General features: G+C 39.1%; 1 protein-coding gene and 1 long non-coding RNA gene across 2 annotated transcripts in view; one reads left to right on the top strand and one right to left on the bottom strand.

Annotated features, from left to right (window-relative positions):
• Window positions 1–22,484, bottom strand: part of POLQ (DNA polymerase theta) — a 65,411-nt gene that overhangs the window by 28,000 nt on the left and 14,927 nt on the right. The window contains exons 9-17 of the mRNA XM_034411123.3: window positions 20,345–20,557; window positions 16,830–16,972; window positions 15,877–16,075; window positions 12,982–13,121; window positions 12,043–12,236; window positions 11,615–11,739; window positions 8,246–8,489; window positions 3,369–5,683; window positions 393–539 (exon numbers count right to left, since the gene is read on the bottom strand). Of these exons, the coding sequence (XP_034267014.2) occupies window positions 393–539; window positions 3,369–5,683; window positions 8,246–8,489; window positions 11,615–11,739; window positions 12,043–12,236; window positions 12,982–13,121; window positions 15,877–16,075; window positions 16,830–16,972; window positions 20,345–20,557 (3,720 nt within the window). The remainder of the gene's footprint in view (window positions 1–392; window positions 540–3,368; window positions 5,684–8,245; window positions 8,490–11,614; window positions 11,740–12,042; window positions 12,237–12,981; window positions 13,122–15,876; window positions 16,076–16,829; window positions 16,973–20,344; window positions 20,558–22,484) is intronic.
• LOC117661879 (uncharacterized) lies at window positions 15,320–21,364 on the top strand. The gene is made up of 4 exons (XR_015732763.1): window positions 15,320–15,524; window positions 15,923–16,091; window positions 18,236–19,069; window positions 20,372–21,364. It is a non-coding gene; the product is annotated as an uncharacterized LOC117661879 (long non-coding RNA).

Genomic DNA, 22,484 nt, shown 5'->3' with positions numbered 1-22,484 from the left:
TGTTATACAAGAGCAGAAATCTTCCTTGCCTCTTTCTATTGCAAACTGTAATGAAAGAATTTCTCTTTCTCTTTCATTTCTACATATACTTTTCTTTTTGTCACCTGACTCAGATCTGCCTCACAAAGATATTTTCCTCTTGTTGTTTAGGGTCCATGCTGGGCTTTTTGGCCCAGGTAAACCATTTCCTAATTACTTTTTAAAAACTGCATAATTTGCAGGCATTCTATAAAAAAAATTGTTCCATGTAAATTAAAAACAAACAAAACCCAAGTTCTTTCTAACAAAGCTACTAACTTTAACTTAATTCATTAATATGAAGTTACTACAGTACTACATGCATATACTACATTTATTGCATCCTTGGAAGTACACAATAAATACATTCTTACCAATCTGGCTTTGAGGGTTCTGCTGCAATGAGATGTAGTAAGCATCCTTTCTACCCCAGCACACAGCTAAGCCAACTACCAGCAAGTCTTCGCAGGCATGAACAGGAAATCCATCATTCTCACAGAGAATTTTCTGATATGTACTTCCTACAGAGCAATCATAGACATACAGAAACAGCCTACAATAATTTTAAAGTTTCAATCAGCCATATAGAAAACAGTCTTTCTATTTTGATATTGTTTAACCTTTTAAATCTATAGATCAGGGCTGTCAAACTCAATTTCATTGAGGACCGCATTAGGGTTGTATTTGACCTCAGGGGGCTGGGGTGGGTGTGGCCAGCTCAATGTTACTCGCGTCGGGGGCGCCTCTGGTGGCCCAAGCACTCTACCAGCAAAAATGGGCTCCAGAGCTCCATTTTCGGCTGCAACAGCCTCCTGCAACCTTCTGCCAGCAAAAACGGAACTCCATTTTTGGTGGCAGAGGCACTGTGGGCTGGTCCTTCACTGTTTTCAGGAGGCCCCGTAGGCCAGACCTAAAGCACCCCGCAGGCCGGATCCGGCCTCGGGGCCTTGAGTTTAACAACCCTGCTATAGATAAACTATTAGGTTCTGAGCATTCTAATGTACAAAGATGAATTTCAAGAAGACCGATGGCATCAAGGAATAGTGTTTTTGCCATGCTAAATACAGTGTTCACAAATATTAGGCAAATGAGTATTTTGACCATATCACCATTTTTATGCATATTTTCCACCTCCAAGCTGTATTAAAATTGAATGCTTAATGGATATAAGCATACTGTATCAGGAGATGTGTATTTGTGTAATGAGGGAGGGTGCGGCCTAAGGATATCAACACTCTATATCAAGGTGTGCATAATTATTAGGCAGCGTCTCCCTCAGGCAAAGTGGGCTAAAAAAAGAGATTTAACTGACTCTGAAAAGTAAAAAATTGTAAGAAGTCTTTCAGAGGGATGCAGCATTCTTGAAATTGCTACGATATTGGGGTGTGATCACAGAAACATCAAACATTTTGATGCAAATAGTCAACAGGGTCACAAGAAACATGTTGAGAAAAAAAGACACACATTAACTGCCAAAGATTTGGAAATAATAAAATGTGAAGCTACCAGGAACCATTATCCTCCAGTGCTGTCATATTCCAGAACTGCAACCAACCTGGAGTGCCCAGAAGTACTCAGTGCTCAGAGACATGGCCAAGGTAAGGAAGGCGGAAACCCAACCACCACTGAACGTAAGTTGAAACGGCAAGACTGGACCAAGAAATATCTGAAGACAGATTTTTCAAAGGTTTTATGGTCTGATGAGATGAGATGAGAGTGACTCTTGATGGACCAGATGGATGGGCCTGTGGCTGGACCAGTAATGGGCACAGAGCTCCATTTCGACTCAGATGCCAGCTAGGTGGAGGTGGGATACTGGTATGGGCTGGTATTATTAAAGATGAGCTAGTTGGACCTTTTCGGGTTGAAGATGGACTCAAAATCAACCTCCAAACCAGTTTTTTAGAAGACGCTTTCTTCAAGCAGTGGTACAGAAAAAAGTCTGCATCTTTCAAGAAGACCATGATCGAAGTTCTGCTTTACTGGATAGCCAGTAAAGGCCTTAAAGATGACAGAATAATGACATGGCCCTCTTCCTCACCTGACCTAAACCCCATTGAGAACTTGTGGGCCCTTAAATGAGAGATTTATGGTGAAGGAAAACAGTAAACATCTCTGAACGGTGTCTCGGAGGCTGTGCTTGCTGCTGCACAAAAAGTTGATCGTCAACAGATCAAGAAACTGACAGATTCCATGAATGGAAGGCTTATGACTATTATTAAAAAGAAGAGTGGCTATATTGGTCGCTGATTTTTGTTTTTTAATTCATGTTTCATTTGCAGTTTTCCTTTTACACCATACATATTTTGTGGACGGTGTATTGACTGGGTCAATATCCTTTTTTAACAATGCTAACAATAATCATACAAATAAGTATGCATAATCCTAATCTTCCAACTTCAACAATACCATTCTCTCTTTATAATTCTTTATCATTTTTCCCATTAATTCATTTAAACATAAATAACATTTCTTTGCACCATGTATTTGTTATCCCCTACTAAGTCACTAATATTTAATATTTTAAAAATTACTCATTATTCCACCATAATTTCAATATCCCAAATGTCCAGGACTACTAATAAGGCCAAATATTAACAAAATTTAATCAATCTCGTCACCTCCCGCCTGGACTATTGTAACACTCTCTACATGGGGCTCCCCTTGAGGAGCACTCGGAGGCTCCAACTGGCGCAGAGTGCGGCCGCACGGGTGGTAATGGGAGCGACATGGCGCTCCCATGTAACACCCCTCCTGCGTGAGCTGCACTGACTCCCGGTGGTCTTCCGGGTGCGCTTCAAGGTTTTGGTTACCACCTTTAAAGCGCTCCATGGCTCAGGACCTGGGTACTTGCGGGACCGCCTACTACCACCAATAGCCTCCCACCGGCCGGTACGCTCTCATAGAGAGGGGCTCCTCCGGGTGCCGTCGGCCAAACAATGTCGACTGGCGGCCCCCAGGGGAAGAGCCTTCTCTGTGGGGGCACCTACTATCTGGAATGAGCTCCCCCCGGAGGATCCCGGATCTGCGCACCTTCCGCCGCGCTCTAAAGACCTTTTTATTCCACCAGGCGGGCCTGGCCTAACTTTCTCCCTCTTTTTAAACAATTTTAATAATTTTAATATTTTTAATGCTCAAAGTTTAAATTGTTTTAAATTGATTGGGGTTTTAATTTGTCTGGGCCAAACTATTTGAGTCGATTTTATTTCTGCTTTTTAAATTTTGTATATATGTATTTTATTGTTGGCTGTTCACCGCTCTGTGTCCTTCGGGAGTAGGGCAGTATATAAATCAAATAAAAGTAAAAAGTAAAGTTGATCTACAATATTGATCCACAGCAGACTACTCACCTTGCTTGAACTTTGCACCAATAGCAGATCTGTGAGACAGGGGGCTTTTTGTCTTTTCACAAGCTACAGATATAGAAATTTTTGTGTGTGTTTTCCATTCTTTAATGAACGTTTGAAAGAGAGTTTTATCATTTGCCACATCAATTATTGAGAAATTATCAGCACTGCAAGATGCTGGAGGAACTTTTTCTTGAGATAAATGGAGTGAAAAATCTTCACTTATCACTGAATTATCCTCAAGATTAAGTTCAACGTGTTCTGAATTTTCTGGTTGATGTTGTAACACTTGTTCCTGTATGTGTAAATCAGATTTATCCTTCTGTAAAAACTGAACAGATGGAACTTTAACTGTAGAAATTGCGTTTTTTGCTTTTGTCACAGCGGGTATTTCTATGCATTGTGAAGTAGACTCTATGACATTCAGTGGTGAAGGAGGCATTTTGTTCCCATCTATCCAAGAAACACAACTTCCATTTTTGTTCTTTTGATCAGCCTTCCTTCTCGTTACACAATTTCTGCCAAAATCTTTGTGCAAGGATAATTCACTTTGACCAGGAAAAAGGGCAGGAGTTCTTGAATCTTTAGTATTCTTAGAAAACACTAAATTCATTTTGTTTTTTGGCCCCATTTCAAATTTATCATTTGAAGGGCTTAACCCTCTGTCTAAAACTTCCTGCATTCCTGGACTCAAATCAAATAAAACATCAGATTTGTTCATTTGGTTATCATTTTCTTCTGTACAATCTTTCTGTGGAATTTCACTTACATTCTTTTCACTACTTTTTAGCCTTTTTATTGTCTTATCTGGGTTTTTAATCTTGCTGTTTTTATGAAAAGGAGGTACAACCACACGATTTAATATTTTTGCTTCATGTAGAGAACTAGTACTGGACACTATAAAATTACACCCCGTTGACAATTTTTGGTTCATAGTGTCATTTGATATAGCTTTATTCGGTCTTGTTTTCAATTCACCTGAGGCATCATATTTTAAAGCACTTTTGAATAAAGGAGGGATCGCCAGCTCCTGTGGAATTGTCTCTACGATCCTTTCACTGTTATCACCATCCTGGGAGCTATCCATGTGGTTAAAGTCTCCATTAAACAATAAACTATCACTGCTATTTAGATTTGCTTCATTTATATCCACACTGGATGAGTACTGGCTGAGAGAAAAGGAAATATTGTGTGGAAGAACAGTGAGCTGTTGTTCTATTAAGTTTGGAGTTTGATAGTCCCGTAAGAAGCTGTCCAATTGGGAATCTGAGACAGAAAAACAGTTTGTTTCCAAGCAAATTGATGTTCCTGGGTATTTCTCAGTTTGAGGCAATCCCAAATCTGATACTTTACTAAGCAATAATGCTGAATATGCTTTTCCACACTCTAGTTTATCTTTAACAGATATAGCATTTGTTTCTGACATATTGGTACCATTTATACCAATGCAGTTTTTCTGTGTTAGGCTGGCTACCAGTTTTTTGTCTTTGATTTGTTGCTTATTAACAGTTTCATCTGTCATCTGTTGTTGTAATAGTCTATCTGTTTGGGTATCCAGCTGGAAGCTTTCTTCAAATTCTTTGAAGACAAGATCAGGAGAATAACCATTCTTAGTACATTCTACATTGCTTGACAAACTGCAGGTATGAGTATTCACTTCATCTATATTTGCAACTTGTAATATCCCATTGCGATTTGTATTTGTATTTTTATCCATTCTTTGTTCAAAATGAAGTTCAATGTTAGACTTAAATCTAGTTGCAACATCATTTTTTATGCCTTCTTTCAAGCTTCTCTTCATGTCTTCAGCACTTTCTACTGTTTCCTTAGCATCCAACATCTGTTTCACATGTGAATTTATCATATCTCTGTTTAAATTCATTCGTTTCTTGGCACTAGAGTATATGTCATTTCTTCCCTCAGTTTCTTCTACTGGAGCCTTATTATCAATCTCTTCTGCTGAATTACGATCCAGCTGCCTCTTATTTTTTTGTTTAACAGACGATGTATTTTTAATTTGTGAATTGACACTTGTTTCTGATAAAGTCATGTTGTGGTTATTTTTCAGTTTCCGGTGGCCTTCTGTAACACTTTCCTTTGTGGAAAATGTATAAGACGTATCCAATAAAATTGAGGTATTGGGGTTCCATTGGACTCCCCAAACAGCTAAGTCATGCTTTAAAAGTCTTTTAGCCTCCTCCACAATCAGACGGGCTGCTTCACCTTCAGTTAAGCCCTTCATTCCAGACATCCACATAAAATGGGTATTAAGACGTTCCTTGGCAGCTTGCTCATCTTCATCTACTGCTCTGCGAGTGCTGAAGCAAGCAAAACACAAGCTAGTTTTATTAAAAAAATAACTTTCATTTTTAAATATATCTAAGGAATTCATACAGTATCTCTTTTATCTTTGACTAACACAGGAGATCTTTTTAGGCAAAGGGAACACTTGACAGAAGACAGATACCTCCCTTCAGACCACCTGTAAAAAAGGAATGAGGAAGATGGACTGATAGGCCATCTACAAGGGAAGTATCTGCAGACTTGAGGGAAAGAAATGCTAGAATAAAGCAAGAATGACATTTACAGATTGAATGAGTTTAGCAATCAAGCATGATCAGTCACATGCTTTTGACAAAGAGGGTTAATAAATGGGGCAACAACCAAATGAAAGTAAAAAAAGTTGGGAGGGAATGAATGCAGTCCTTTCAGCAGGCCCAAGAAGGTTCCACACCCATTTGCACTCTGATTCAGGTGACCCTGAGGGCACAGATAATCCCCCACGTGGCCTCAATGACTCTTCCATTCCCCACCACTTAAGTTAGGACTGAAGAAGCAATGCACATAAGCATATTACAGGACCTCCTCCTTTAAGAACCATTCGTTCAGCAACCATTTGAAGTTATGATGGTACTGAATGAATGGTACTGACCAGTCCTCAAAGCTGCAGCACCCCCATGGTTACATTATCAAAATGGGTGCTTGACAGCCTCCGCACATTCCCCCCCCCCGTACTCCGCCCCTCCATCTCTGCCCTTTTGGCGGCCCTGCAGTTAGCTGCTTCTGCTGTCCCAACTGATCTTTGCCAGTTTTTTCCTCTCACTGCTGATAAGGATTGCCCAGTCTGGCCCTCCACAAGGCAACTGATGACTATGAGGCCTTCTGAAGCCTCAACAAGAAGGTACACATGGCCAGCAGCCGTCTAGTGAAAGACCAAACCAAGTTCAGAAGAGCAGCGAGGGCATGTAGGGCAATGAGGGGTGCACAAGGTGGTGGAATGGAGGATAGCTCAAAGGGCATAGATGAGGGAGATAGACAGATGGGGAAGTTGCAGTGGAGGCGAGTGCGGTAGGCCAGAAGAATGAGAGCCTGGCCACAAATGGGACTACTGAAACTGCTATCACCAAGTGATGCAGTCATGTGATGTTACACCTACAACTGCATTACTCAGTGATTAAAATTCTGGTCTTAATTAGTGGAAATTAATTAGGAACTACCTGTAAAGCTTTCAAGCTACCGCTCTTTATACAAGACTCAGGAACATGGAGCTGAAATGGAGTTTAGAGAGTCAGTTTGGTCTAGTGGTTAAGGCACTGGGGCAGAAATCGGAAGACCCCCTGAGTCTGGGCCAGTCATTCATTCTCAGCCCAACTCACCTCATAGGGTTGTTGTTGTGGGGAAAATAGGAGGAGGAAGGTGTGTTGGATATGTTTCCACCTTGAGTTATTTATAAAAACAATAAAGATAGGATACAAATAAATACATTAAAAGAAAATAAAAAATAGTTTATATTACTGATAATTCATGAACTACAAGGGTATAAGCTATTTTGTAATACATAAGTATCACATTGCAGTGGATAAAGAAAGAAAGTGGGAAAGCATGAGCTAAATATTGTAAATTTTGACCTACTATATAGTCAGCAAGGAACAAGTCATTAACTCCAACTTTTTATAACATTTTTTATAATTTTATGTTCTTTCAGAATAGAATACCTTGGAATGATTTCATATATAAACATTTTAAACAGAAAATGGCAACATATTTGAGATGGACTAAGGTGTGGATGTTTTTGGACTTTAAAGTTAATGCTGACTTCTGGATAAGTTCTTGCCGTTTTCTTGGGAAGATTTCAAAAGTAGTTTGCCATTGTCTGCTTCCTAGGGTAAGGGAAGGTGACTGGCCAAGGGTCACCCAGATGCCTTTGTACCTAAGGTGGGGACTAGAACTCATGGACTCCTGATTCCAAGTCTGCCTTAGCTGCTACACTAAAGTTGTTCTCTGGATTAAGTTAACATTGAAAAAAAAGATAAGAATCAGTAACCAAAGGACTGTGGAAATAATAGTAAAATCTCTAATTAAAGTGTTCATGTATGGAATTGCTTTCTATATATATCTCATACACACCTATCTTCTCTTCACTAAAAAGACTTACTTATTTCCCAGAAAATTGATTTTTCATTTTGTCAGTAAACCAAATTGTGCAAGTAGGAAGTGATTGTGGACAGCAATATCTTTGGGTGGGATGGCAAGGAATTCCTAATTATCTGACCAAAACAGTGAAAATCAAAGTGTTAAAAAATATATCAGCTAAATGGTTCCAGAATAAAAGAATAAAATGAAGAAAAATATGTTGCAAAGGGAAACCTGTTAAGTTATTTCTTCCCTCCTTGAAGGAAGATTGCAATTATGCTGAACTTGGCAGGAAGAGGGACTTCAGCATCTTTTGTACTTTTCCCGCTTGCTGTAATCTCTCACTGATGAAGAATCCAAGAGTTTTTGAATTATACCCAAACAATCTATTATCCAGTAACTTAAACTTTCTCAAGTTACACTACACAAAAAGAATAATTTTCAGCAATACTGAAATATTTTCCTACCTTCTGAATGGTGCTGCATTCCTGAAAACATTTTCCACCGCCTCAAGAGTCCCTTTAGCTACATCAGCCACTGTGATGAAACCAGCATTATAAAGAGCTCTAGCACACTGTGCATTTAGCAAATATATCCGGACAAGATCACAGAGTTCTCTTTGAATTCCAAAATTAAGGCGACTTTGAAACTGTGACAGCAACTGTTCCATGTTGTGCCATCCCAGCCGGTTGCAAAAAATAGTAATCATCCCTAGAATATAGAAATATACGTTTAAAAATATAAATAGAAGAGGAAAAAGGTTGAATCTGCCATTCCATATTAGTGAATGGTCTGTCTGAAAATTCTCACACTCCCTTGGTGTATGTTCTCTCACATGAAAAAATCTGTGTTTAAATCATCCAGCAAATGCAGCACAACTCAAGTCAAGAAAAAAACCTTTAATGCATTAAGACGCAAGAATGGATGCCTTTTGAACAACTTAACGAATATTGAACTTTCATATTGTCTGGCTATGCTAAGAATATCTTTCTGTGAATTAAATGATCTAAAGATAAGTTATATACTGCGTTTATGTTCAATCATTACTAGTGTAACCCTCTATCTTCACATTTATTTGTTTGTTTGTTTGTTTGTATCTGTTAATGAGTTCAGCACTATTTCCCTCTCCTAGGTGGTGTCTTTTAAAATGAATAATGGGGCTTATTAACATTTACAAAAATTCACTCAGAAAATCTTGTACTGACCAAGAACGGACATTTTATCTAAAATGCTAATATGAAGAAAACTGCAGCCTTGGAAGAACTGGATATTAACTTTCATTTTCACCCCCACTATTATGGTTCAAATGTTAACCTCTCAACTCAACTGAAAGAGTGGCAAGAAAAAAAGGCCAAATTTGGGGTTTTTTCTTTAAGGATATTAACAAGGTTGAGGATTTTGTGATAAAAAGAAAGGATTACAAGTTTTTGATTCTTCCAAAGAAGAAAAAGATTTTACTCCATGAAGATAACTGGAAGGAGTGACTTAAACTTAATAAATTAACTGGAATCAGGATGCATTTTCTCTGTCTGATATGTGCAACCGAAAGAAAGGTTTAACTCAAAAACTGAAAATGTATTTTTTAATATTTGTTTTATATATTATATAATGTTTAAGTAACTCTTGAAGTAAGCAAAAGCTATTGTAAATGTATCTGAGAGTACCTGTATTAAGAGAAAGTTAAAGAAAATGATGCACCAGTTTAAAGAAAAGCTCTGTATGTTAAAAAGGATGTTTATAAAAGAAAAAAATATATATAAGGGTAGTTTGGAGGGAGGGAGCTAAATGCAATATTGAAGTTTGAAACTTGCATGTTAAAGTCAAAGAATAAGATGTATTAGAAAGTTTTGATTTTAAAAAATGTTTTTTGTTTGTTTTTAAAAAGTTTAGTACTTTGAGGGAAAGGGGAGGGTAAAAGAAAAAAAAAGGTTTCCCCCCTTCAGTAAGGCCAAAGAATCTGAAAGAATGCAATAAATTTTGTAAATAAAAATGGTGACAGTTCACAAAGATTACTAGGTGTAAATAGAAATATATACTATTTCCATAGCAAAGAAGATGAAGCAGAAATGGTTAAATTGAATACTTTATTTAAAGAGGAATATATGTTCTTATTTGGATATCATTTCTGGAATTTGTGCTTGTGAAGAAAAAAATTGAAACTTTGATTTTGGTTTTGTTGATTAGAAAGATTTGGTGTTAAAGAAATGGCTAGTTATATATTAATATGTAAAAGTAAAACATTTGCTTTTGGTTGGAATGTATTTATCTTGTACTGTGCTAGGAAGAATTGGAAGTCAATGCCCCCCTTTCTCTCTTTTTCTCTTCTCCCTTGTATTAAGCTTGAATGCTTAGTGGATATAAGCATATCAGGTGATGTGTATTTGTGTAATGAGGGAGAGTGTAGCCTAAGGAGATCAACCTATATCAAGGTGTGCATAATTATTAGGCAGCTTCTTTTCCTTAGACAAAATGGGCCAAAAAAGAGATTTAACTGACTCTGAAAAGTCAAAAAGTCTTTCAGAGGGGTGCAGCACTCTTAAAATTGCTAAGATATTAGGGTGTGATCACAGAACCATCAAACAGTTTGTTGCAAATAGTCAAGAGTATCGCAAGAAACAAGTTGAGAAGAAAAGATGCCCATTAACTGCCAAAGATTTGAGAAGAATCAAACGTGAAGCTACCAGGAACCCATTATCCTCCAGTGCTGTCATATTCCAAAACATATTCTGGAAAGACCAATCAGCGTCCAATATGATATTATGGGAAAACCTTTTCAGAAGATGTTGTGTGCCTCCGGAGGCACATGGCCTTGGAAAAGTCCAAACAATTCCACTCAGTTGATGCAAACCTCCCTTCCAATTCTCAGGGGAATACTTCCCACCTTCTCGACCCCAAATGCCAACGCCTCCTCCCCGTTTCTATGGCAGCCGAGGGCAAGCAAGCTGCAAACCACACTGGAGAGCCAGCTGAAAGTGTCCATATTTCCTTTTCTTTCACTAGAGGATTGGGAGGGGATTTAAGGTTAATAGATCAATGTCAAAATAACTTTTAATCTAAAATGTCTAATATTAATATTTAAGTTGGGGACCATTGATGAACTATAATTGCATTCAAAGACTTCTGCCACATTTAAAACATTAGATTCTGACTGATTAGACACAAAGTTACTATTTCATATGTTAGAATTTTTTGCTAATCATTATATTAATAACTTAATCATTGATAATTCTTATCAACTTCGCTGTTTATGTTGATTTCTGATTTGAAATTAAAATTCTTACAATGCTAAATTGATATTTTAAAAAAATTATCTGTTCCAATTCATTGTGACCTGCAAAAATTATATAGCTGTTTCTTTTTCTTTTACCATCTTCTAAATTCTAATGTAATTTTTCTGCTTTGTAAATCCTCTATATATCTTTTCTATTTTTTTCCTACAAGTATTCCTTGGGTTATGATGACAATTAGGACAAGAATTTTCATTGCCAATCAATGCCATCATAAAAACATGTTCAGTAAATCTTGCTCAGTCACAGCTACTGGTATGTTGTGAAAAGAACATTCTATCTTAGTTTTATTGTACAAATAGTCCTTGCCCCTACTTTAATCTTTACCAGGGCTCCATAATGGAAGAATGAGAATGAATGTAATGATAATGATGTAAGTATGGAAATTTTTTCATCTTTTCAGTTTTGCTTGCTGAGAAAGTGCATGCATAAAGTACCTACTTAATACCAGTAAATTAAATTGGAAAAATGGAAATTGATTTATTAAACCAGTCTGTCACTTAAATTGTTGTTCATTACTTATTTGGAACATTATCAGTAATTTCTTACCAGCATATGTAGCAGCAGACTGTTGTAAAGACTGAAGCTGTCCACGACTACAGCCGTATTTCTTAGCAACATCCTTTAAAGGAATTTCATTTATTAAATCCAGAAGAGCCAAGCTTGTAAAAAATCTGTATTAATAAAATTAAGATACAATGATATGATTATTTATTTCTGTGAAAGAAAGCAAAGTAAGCAAATAGATATTTGATAAAGAGAAAGAAAAATTGATAAAACGGGAAGAAAAAAGGTAGACAACCGTATCCTAGGTGACTTTTCTATATGGTGAGAAAAAAAAATTATAAAGGTACTGCTAAAATAACTCATAAGTAATAATTGTTTCCTGCTAAACAAGCAGAAATTGCTTGAAATAATAGACAAATTTTGTGGCACTGTTACATATTATACATCAATAAATAAAAAATTCTTATTACCTTTTGTGGATAGCCATTTGCCTATATTGCTTCTCTGTTTTAGCAATGATGTTGCCTTTGATGGAACAGGCCAAAAAACTTTCTTCAATCCCCACAAGTTGTGCTACTCTTCTCAATGAGGCAGGCAGCTTCTCCCACAAGCAAAAGAATTGGTACCAATCTATTTTGGTCCAATCTTCATAAACAGGTGTGACCTACCAAAAATCCAAACTAAGTTAGTTTTCAAATTACAAGATCTTAATTTCTTTAGAGAAATGTTGAGCATTTTTCAGAATAAAAAGAAATGGGTCTTACGTTGACTGAAATTGTGTTTTACTAATATGAGTCCTAATTTAGCTCTAGGATGGTAATATTCATATGAGATTGCCCTTTGTTTTTTAATTCATCCGTCTGCTAGAATATTGGGGTGTGCGTTAGAGAGGGAAGAAAGATTTTTGTACTCCACTTACAGTGAGTGAACACTATGTTTACTGGGAAATGTATCTGCAGCCATGTACTTGATTGAGGCGCTGATCAAAAAATAATCTAGACCTAGAAATTAAATAAATTTGCATACTAGGACAAATAATCTTGCAGAATATCCATGTAGCTGATGCAAGGCCAAGTAGGAATCATGATCTGGAATCATGTTGTGTAAGTGAATCTGAGGAATCTCCAGTGTGCAAATACATAATATTCTTCTGATAAATCCTTAACACCTATATGTTGCCTAGTAAGACGGCTTCCACTTCTGATTTTCGTGTCCTTCTGTACCTTCATCTCAATACTTCAAGGTTCAGGATTACTTTATACTCCCCTGTTCGTCTTTGGAATGGTGAATAGAATGGAGAATTCACTTTATTTCTCTATGCTGCATCTTGACTATCAAACAAAATATGTTTGATACATACATTAAATCTAATCCAGTACTGTCATAAACACACACACACACATTCCTACCAAATAAAGGCTGTGCAGATCATTCTCTAAAACAAAGCTCTTCATTGCTCTCTGGAGATCAGCAAAAATTTCTAGTGCTGCGGTTGGGGAAAAGGAGGAAAACAGTGTAGCAGAGCCAAGATGTGTCGGACGATATATTTCTGCCAAGAGAAAAATGAAGCACTTATATGCAATGCAACCACAGCCTAGTTTTAGAGTCAGAATATTGATTTTGCTGCAACCAATTAATGTTGCTCATCCTTTGAAAGTTGTGTTTAATTGGAAATTGTATGAACGTATTATGTATGTACTTGTGCAAACCAGGAATCTAAGATAATAAGGATCCATGATTAATTACTTTCTGACCTAATAACGACAAAGTGTATACTTTATGATGATTTAATAATAGATCCAGCCACCTTGTATAGAACTACAGTCATTTAGGCAAATCAAGTCCAAACAACAGCTCAGTGCCAAGTCAGAAAATTGGTTTATCTCGCAACATGCTAGCAAGGATATTCTGCCAATAGCTCCAGTTAGAAAAGCGGGCTCTTTCTTCTGTTGCTTTTAAAAGACACCAGCCTGTTTCACAGTAGAAAGCAAACTGTATGATTATTAAAAGGGTAACATTACAGATAGTCCTTGCTTACTGATCATTTGTTCAATGATCCTTCAAAGTTGCAAAGGCACTGAACGTGTAGGGGAAGGAGTGGCAGAACTGGAGGCAGAGTTAAAAGAGAGATCAGTTTAGAATCTCTAGGGACCATAAGCAGTCTAAGTCCAACCTCCCTTGAATTCTGTTGACCTTTATTCTGTTGACCCATGCAGGTGCTAACAATTAGCTGAGAATATTAATGTTCAACTAGAGCCCTGGTGGCGCAGCAGACTAAAGCACTGCTATTAACATCAGCTGCCTGCAATTACTGCAAGTTCAAATCTCACCAGGCTCAAGGTTGACTCAGCCTTCCATCCTTTCTAAGGCAGGTAAAATGAGGACCCGGATTGTGGGGGCAATAAGCTGACTTTATATAAATATACAAAAGTATGAAGGCTATTGCTTAACACATTGTAAGCCGCCCTGAGTCTCCGGAGAAGGGCGGCATATAAATCAAATTAAAAATACAAAAACAAAACAAAACTAATGGTTAGCACTTGCTTGAAATTGGCTATATAGGGATTCTTAACTCTGCCCTTCAGGTTCTGCCACCCCTTCTCCAACAGAATGAGTGGTACTTACACAAGTTCTGGCTCTCAAAGTACCCTAATAGTCACAGGAACAAAATTTGGGCTCTTGGTAACCCAGCTAACACTTATGATGGTTGCGGTGTCTGCAGTGTGCACACAGATCATGCACTGTGACTCCTACTCAAGGCCTCCCTGTGTTCACAAAGACTTGCATCCTCCTTTCCTCCACCTCTCTCCACTCATCCACAGCATCCTGTCTTCCAACTTGGGTGTGGCCTGCACAGCGCTCCCCTACCTGCCTGTGCCACCCTTATGCTCTTTATCTGGGACTCCTGCTGCTGCTTCCCAATTAATCACTTGCACATTTTGGGATTACAGTGGCAACCAGGGCTAACAACATGCTTTACAACTGCATTGCTTAGCGATAGCAATTCCAGTCCAAATTGCCATCATAGTCCAAGGACTATCTGTACAGGTAAATAATGTTTTTTTTTCTTTTTGTGGTGCCAATGCAAATATATAAATGGGGGGGGGGACCAACTGTTTAACAAATAGAGGAGCCACATCATCCAGCAGTTTTATGAGACACACGGCAGCCATGAATACATGACTTCATGCTTCCTCTAGAAGACAATTTTCATAAACTAGAACAGATCAATATGAAAGCCAGTTTGACAGTTTGAGAGCTAGTTTGGTTTAGTGGTTATGGCACCATGCTAGAAAGCAGGAGACTGTGAGTTCTGGTCCCACCTTAGCCATTAAAGCTGGCTGGGTGACTTTGGGTTCAGAGTCACTCTCTCTCTCAGCCCAACCCACCTCACAGGGCTGTTGTTGTGGGGAAAATAATAGGGGAAAGGTGTGTTGATAGTTTGCTGCCTTACAAAAAAATAATAAAATGGGATAAAAATAAATAAAATATTATTAAATACTAAATAAATAAAATAATAAAAAAGTTTTAAAAGTGGGAGAAACAAGAGCTGGTGCAGTGAGATGGAGAACACACAATGAAGGGTTATGTGTTAAAAAGGCAATGCAGAGGGAGCTGCTTTGCCTTGTTTGAAACCTGACCTGGAAGGCAAAGATGCTCTTTCCCTCTCCCTCTACATCACTCTTTTAACACTTAACCCTTCATTGTCTGTTCTCCGGCTCACTGGACCATGCTCCTGTTTCTCCCACTTCCTTTTAAAACTTTTTTCAGAGGAAATATAGAAACTGCAAAGCACAAACTGTGGTTTATTATCCTGTTTTGAGTTAAAGAGGCCATGCAGAAAGGCAGAAGGCAAGGGAAATGCTGCTTTGCTGAGATCAGTTTGCAAACGGCTGCTCCATGTGGCCAGTGAGAACGGCCCACAATACTGAGTTCTGCAGATCTCCAAAAGGTAAGCAAGGATTGTGAGGGGTGTAACAGGGGGACAAAGCAGGCCCAGTACCTTTGGGAACCCGGCAGGCAAGGATGGGGGGTGGGAAGAGATAGGTGGGTGGGTTTCAGCATCTCTGCAAAGTTATGAAGCTGCCTGGTCATTCCTAAGTGTGAATGAGCAAGATACCTTTTGTAAAATTCTTATCTTCGAATCATGGTGGTACACGGCTTTTGGGAGATCTGTTGTAACTTTGAACAGTCAATAAAAGATCTGTCGTAGCTCGAGGATTATCTGTACAAATGTTTCCTGATCTACATTTTCTTAATTGTAATTAAAAATACTCAATTCATATACAAATTAGCATTGTTACCTTTGCCAACATCTGATACTGAAATCATGATGAATTCCTTCTCAAGCAGCCACTTCACACAAGTCTCAATAGATCCATCACAAATTTTCTCCTGCTCTCTCCTACAATCCTGGAAGTCTCTCAAACTAGCTGCAAGGAGTGTGAAGGATGCATAACTCTGGATGTCTTCTGAAGAGCTAGCTACTCCACTTACTACGATCTATCAGAATAAAAGGGTAATAAACATACTTGAAAAAAATGTAAGTTACTTTTGAAAGTTACCTTTTTAGGTCGGTGCAGATATCAGGAATAGTTTTGTATATTGCATACATTTTAAACACTGACATTTCTTCAAACATGTATAGATCTCTGTAACTGTAAATATTCCCTTAGGAAATATATACAGAAATGTATTGACATTTGAGTTTTTTCATACCTCTCTAATCTTGAAACTGTTGGGCTATGTCTTAACCATGAAATGCCTATGCTATACGTTTTTATAACAATAAGCAATAAACGTAGCATGGATAAAATAAAACAACCAAAAAGTGATAAAATTAGAAAGTAACATCCAGGCCCTTTTAAACATATCTGTTTTAATAATTTCATAAATCCTAACACAGTAGGATCTGATTAGACTTTAGGGGACATTTAAGTTCTGGCACCACCACAGAAAAATGATGCTAGCAGGCCTCTATCTTCTAATCTCTGAGACTACTAATACCACCACCACCCCCTCTTTTTTTTAACCATTTCACTTTTCAGAATCTCACCATCCCTTTTTTTTTACATGAGCAGTTATTTTGTCACAGAGATTATATTGGTAGATAACTTGAGCTTGAATTTATGTTTGAGACAATTTGAAGAGAATTCCTATAAATGCATTTATAGCAGCTTCATAAAAACAGTGCAAAATCTTGTTAACAAATAATATTTATATTATGAACGTTTCACTCATTCATTGCATTACATACCTCAAGAATTGCCCGTAACATACTGGAGGTGATTCCTTCTCCCTTGAGGCTAAGCAAACAGCTACACAGTGGCTTCATACCACCATGGAGAAGAGCAATTCCTTTTGATTTTTCAGAGGGCTTACATACCAAAATACTCTCACCTGTTACATACAATGTCATAAATTAGAAAAAAAATATATTGGTTTAACAGAATTCCCATGCATAAATAATATTTGACTACCTAGGCTGCAAGCATATTTATCCAGGACCTGGCCACTGTTATTAAGGAGCAGACCTATATTTGATAATTTACATTCTTTGTTCCCTAACTATAGTGTAATTTTTTTACATAAAAAGTACTCTTCTGAAAATGCTGTTCAGTATTTTAATAAAGATACATGAAAACCTACAATAAGCTTACTTGGATTTTGGTGATCTGTCCCCGTCCACACACACACACAAACACAGCCAGCCGAGGGTTAAGGAAGCACTTGGCACACACCCAGGTCTTTATCTCCAACTTGGCAGCGATATACACACCAGAAAGATAATATACTCAGCGTACAAGAGTCCAACAGAAATAATATTCCTCTCAGCAGTTTCGGACGAGGCTTTAGTGACTATCCAAGGTTTATTTTTGTTCGTCACAGGCATCACTGGCACCCTCTATTATATAGTCTCTGGGGTGTGGTCCAGTGACTCAGTTCTAATCCCTAGCACGCCTCCTGAGCTGCTGCAATCGTTTATCACGCCTTCGGAGGCGTGCATCCAGGAATGACGTCTCTCCCTCACTCTCATCTGAGACACCTGTCTCCCGGCTAATCTCCTCTCCCTCGGCCGGCTCCTGAGACAGTGCCAGAGGGGAGGGGCCTGGAGAGGGAGGCCTGGCTGACTCCTCTTCCTCATGCTCGGAGCTTTCTTCCTCTGATGGGACAGGCTCAGAGGGCGGGGCCACAACATTTGGATCAATTTTAGTATATATATAGTTATGGCTCAAAATTAGGGTTGAAACCTGGTCATTATCAAATCAGTAAAACATTTATTATCTTGACTATTTTTCTAATCAAAGCACTGATCTGGCTGCTGTTTCTTAATAGCAAGAATACATGACATTGTCCTCTCAGGCTCAAGGAGGACTTAGCTGAGGGAGGATCACATGAAAGGACTATCAATGGCAACTAATCCTCTCAAAGTTATGGAAAATAACATTGACTTTTTGTTTTTAGGACAGAGATAAGGAGATACTAAACTGCATCTCTCATTTATTTATTCTACCATCATGGTTGATGGTGAGAAATAATGGAAATTGCAGTTCAGCAACAACCAGAAGACCAGATATTGCTCATGCAGATGTATTGTTCTACTTGGCCTAACAAGCACTCTGCCTAATCTTATTTTTAAAATTACACCTCTCCTTTCCTCAGGGATTGTGGTGGAAACACCAGCTGAAGAACAGGGGCCCATCCATATTGATGTTGGTGGTGGAGGATCTTTTCAGCAAGACGGCACATTTCATCTGGATGCCTTCCGTTACAGATGAATGATTTATAGAGCACTTTCAGATCACAGAAGTCAACTTAGTTCCATGATTTGAAAGGCATTATTCCACCTTTTGAAGGTACAAATCAGTTTGTCATCAGCCCACCACCCTGTTACAAACAGGGAGGCTAAGACTAACCAGATGCTGCAACACTATTTAAAGTGTTACTGTACATACAGCCAGGACAATTGAAATGACCCTGTTCCAGGCCTTACACAGGAAGCACCCAAGGGTTTTACCTGCGACCTCACAACAGGTTCTCATCCTGGAGCCATAGATTTTTCTACAGGAGCAATGTGCTGCTCAAGCACTGTTGAAAGAATAGCTAGACCAAGCTAAACAGTCTTACAAAAAGTTTGCAGACTTCCCTTGGCAAGAGGGGCTGACAAATGCAGAGGGAGATAATGTGTGGCTGCCTACCAAATTTTTAGCCTTTTCTTAGCCCTGTTAAGGCCCTATGACAGGTCAATATTGTGGCCTTTCTTTGTAATTGCCACAGTCAATGAAAATGCACCCAGTTTTCAGCATTCTTTGCTGGTGAAGGAAGCACCACCAAACACTTTGAAATCACAACAGCATCTACCTCACCCTCACCCCATGATTGTCGAAGGCAAAAATGAATTCAAAGTGGAAGAAATATTGGAGTCAAGGAGGCAGGAGAAAGGAATACAGAATTTGATTCACTGGAAGGACTACCCAGTTCATGGGAAAATGTAAGGTATGTGCATGCTCCAAAATTAATACAACTGTTTTACCAGGCTTCCCAGACAAAACAAGACCCTCCATGCTCCCAAGACTGAATTCAATCCCAGAATCTAAAGAGGAATCAATTAGTGAATGGGTTAGGCATTCAGAGAGGGACCCTCTATAGGGAGACATCATGAGTGGCAAGGCTCTGCCTTCATCTTCACTCTATGAGGGAAAGGGGCAAGGACCCTTCTAATTGTCTATATATGTTGCAGGAAGAATCACCTACTGGGAGGATTCATACAATCAGGATTCCTCTGACTTGGATAGCTCTTTTGTCACATCATCGCTAGCTATCCCCACTGCCCAGTTCCCATTGCAAGGGAAATAGCTGAGCTGAGCTGTTTAGAGAGGGGCTGATGTATGGGGCCCTCAAGGGGGAGTAGAGACATTCCAGCATGAAGTTGATTTGGGGGATGAAACATCTGAGAGCAAACCCTTAAATCTGTCTGCCATTTCCCAAGGAAAGGCAGTCAGTCTATAATATTTTTGTAAATGGTACTCAAGAATAAATGAATTGCTTTGACCTATTCATGAATTTGTTTTAGTTGCTTGTGCTTGACAGGGATTGAAAAATGGAGTACCTGGCCTTTCATATAACCTCCAAGCTAGATTAGACTGACAGAAAGTAACCCAATGAGCTCTATTAGTAAGTGGGACTTAAACTTGGGTCTTTTAGATCCCGAAAGCTAGTGATTCAAGCTTTATGATTTACTTTTTTTCGGTGTTAATAGAAATGTGTTTCCTTACTGTAAAGATTATTCACTTTTTTTGTCTCTAAACCATTATAGAATTGTAAAAATTGTAGAAAAAATCTATCTTTCTATATCTTTCTATCTGGGTCATTGATACATCTTATAGATTGCATCCTAGCAGAATTTATTCTACAATAAATGTTTTGAACTTTAAAGTATCATAAGACTTACTGTTGCTCTATTTACAAACATAAACAGATAAAGGGCTCTAGAGCCTTGATAGTACAGTGGTTTACACACCCTGTTATTAACACAGCTGCCTGCAATTTACTGCTGGTTCGAATCTCTCCAAGGCTCAAGGTTGACTCAGCCTTCCATCCTTTCTAAGGTAGGTGAAATGAGGACCCAGTTTGTGGGGGCAATAAGCTGACTTTGTATAAATATACAAAAGTATGAAGGCTATTGCTTAACGCATTGTAAGCCGCCCTGAGTCTCCGGAGAAGGGCGGCATATAAATCAAAATTAAAATTAAAAAAATTAAATGCATTTACCTATAGTATCTACTCCTTTCCTTCCAGCTCTTCCAGCCATTTGTTTGTATGTCAAGATATCCAACAATCTGCTACCAAATACAGGAGTTCGGATAATTACCCGACGTGCAGGCAGATTTACCCCTGAAGAAAGTGTCGAAGTTGCTATTAAAACTCGTAGGACACCTTGACGGAAAGCTACTTCAATTATGTCTCGTTCATCAAATGTCAAACCTGAAAAATAGTTTAAGATAAATATGCTTTATAAAATTAATATATACCACTTTTCATTTTCATTAAAATTTCAATTATCTCAGGGATATCAAACTCAATTTCATTGAGGGCCACATCGGGGTTGTGTTTGACCTTGGGGAGGCATGGCTGGGGAGGAGTGTGGCCAGTTCAATGTCACTTGTGTTGGGGGCACCTGTGGTGGCTAAGTGCTAAGGCAGACCTTCCCTCAGACCTTCCCGCCCTCTAATTATAATCTCCTTCCTTCCTCCACCCCCCCCAACTCTGTTTTCACTGGCAGAGGCACCGCGGGCCGGTCCTTTACTGTTTCCAGGGCCCATGGTCTAAGCACCCCATGGGTCGGATTTGGCCCACAAGCCTTGAGTTTGACACCCCTACCCTATCTGGAAAACAACTTCTTCCTGCCTTTAATTTCAAACTTACTTGAAAAATGTGTGCTGTTCTTAACATCCCACTCTAACCTCAACTCATTCTGAGGTTTTGCTTTTCTGATACCTTCTGTACTTTCAGAATTACTTCTATGTACTTTCTTTAGTGACATATCGCTCTTTCCTTTTTTTATGTGTTGTTCTTTTCAATTTGTAGATATTCACTTAATGATTTTTCTAACTACATTAGTTTTTGCTATCCTCCATTTTTTTTCCTTTTAGGACATCCTTTTGTGGCTTTATTATCTCTCCTTTTTTTGTAGCCATCTATTTTTTTGTTCCTTACAAACAACTTTGGTTACATGGAATCCTACTTTTAATGCTCTGACTTAATTAAAGTGTATAATCTCAAGGTACATGCCAATATATGCACAACAATTCTTAATATATTGAGAATTCCAATATTACATGCGCCTTTCTGCTTAAAATTCTTACAATTTTCTGAACTGCTTATTGTGTTCATGACAAAACCCATGTGATTCTGCTGAGACATTGGTTTCCTGCCTGGGGAATAGTATTAATAGTATTAATCCGGTCCCGAATGCTTCTCTCGTTACCCAAGTAGCACAGATCCTCAGGGTCTGGGCCATCGGCTGATGTTGTGCAACGCCAGGTCCGTGATAAATAAGGCCCCCCTCATTTACGACCTTATTCAGGAGGGGGGAGCAGACGTGGCGGGTATTACGGAGACCTGGCTTGGGTCTGGAAGGGGGGGTGCCCCTTGTTGAAATGTGCCCACCAGGTTTCCGGGCATTCCATCAACCAAGGGCCCAGGGTAGGGGCGTTGTGTGTGTGTGTGTGTGTGTGTGGCAGTTATTATTAAAGAAAGTCTATGTCCGAGGGAGGTCACTGTACCTCAGATAGCCGGATGTGAGTCCCTCCTTGTGAAGTGGGGTCGTGGGGTGCAGATGGGCCTGCTGATTATGTACTTGGCTCCCTGCTGCATGGCAGCGGCCCTGCCTGATCTGCCTGATGTGATAGCCGGGGTGGCGGTTGATACCCCCAGGCTTATGGTTATGGGGGATTTCAACCTGCCATCCGTCGGTGAAACGTCTATGGTGGCTTGGGAGTTCATGGCTTCCATGATGGCCTTGGACCTAACCCAGTTAGTTCAAGACCCTACTCACATGGATTTGATTTTTGTCTCTGGTCAGTGGCCGAGCGATCTGGAAATAGGGGATTTAGTCATGAAACCCTTCTCATGGTCTGATCACTCTCTCCTTCACATGGACTTCTACACCGCTACCCCTCGCTGCAGGGAGACGGAACCAACTAGATGGTTCCGTCCCAGCCGCCTGATAGACCTTGATAGTTTCCTGACGTAGCTTGGGCCATTCCCTGAGGCTTTGGCTCACGGCGCGACTGAAGAACTGGTGGTCGCCTGGGATAGGGCGGCCGCTGGAGCTCTGGACCATGTCGTGCCTTTGCGGTCTCTGACCCGGTACCGATCTCAATTGGCTCCCTGGTTCTCCGAGGAGCTG

Source organism: Pantherophis guttatus, chromosome 2 (genome assembly GCF_059756535.1).
Source record: "Pantherophis guttatus breed Tessera chromosome 2, ASM5975653v1, whole genome shotgun sequence".
In the NCBI taxonomy this organism is placed as follows: domain Eukaryota; kingdom Metazoa; phylum Chordata; class Lepidosauria; order Squamata; family Colubridae; genus Pantherophis; species Pantherophis guttatus.
Note: the sequence above shows the minus strand (reverse complement) of the source record. Positions and strands in the feature narration are given on the sequence as shown.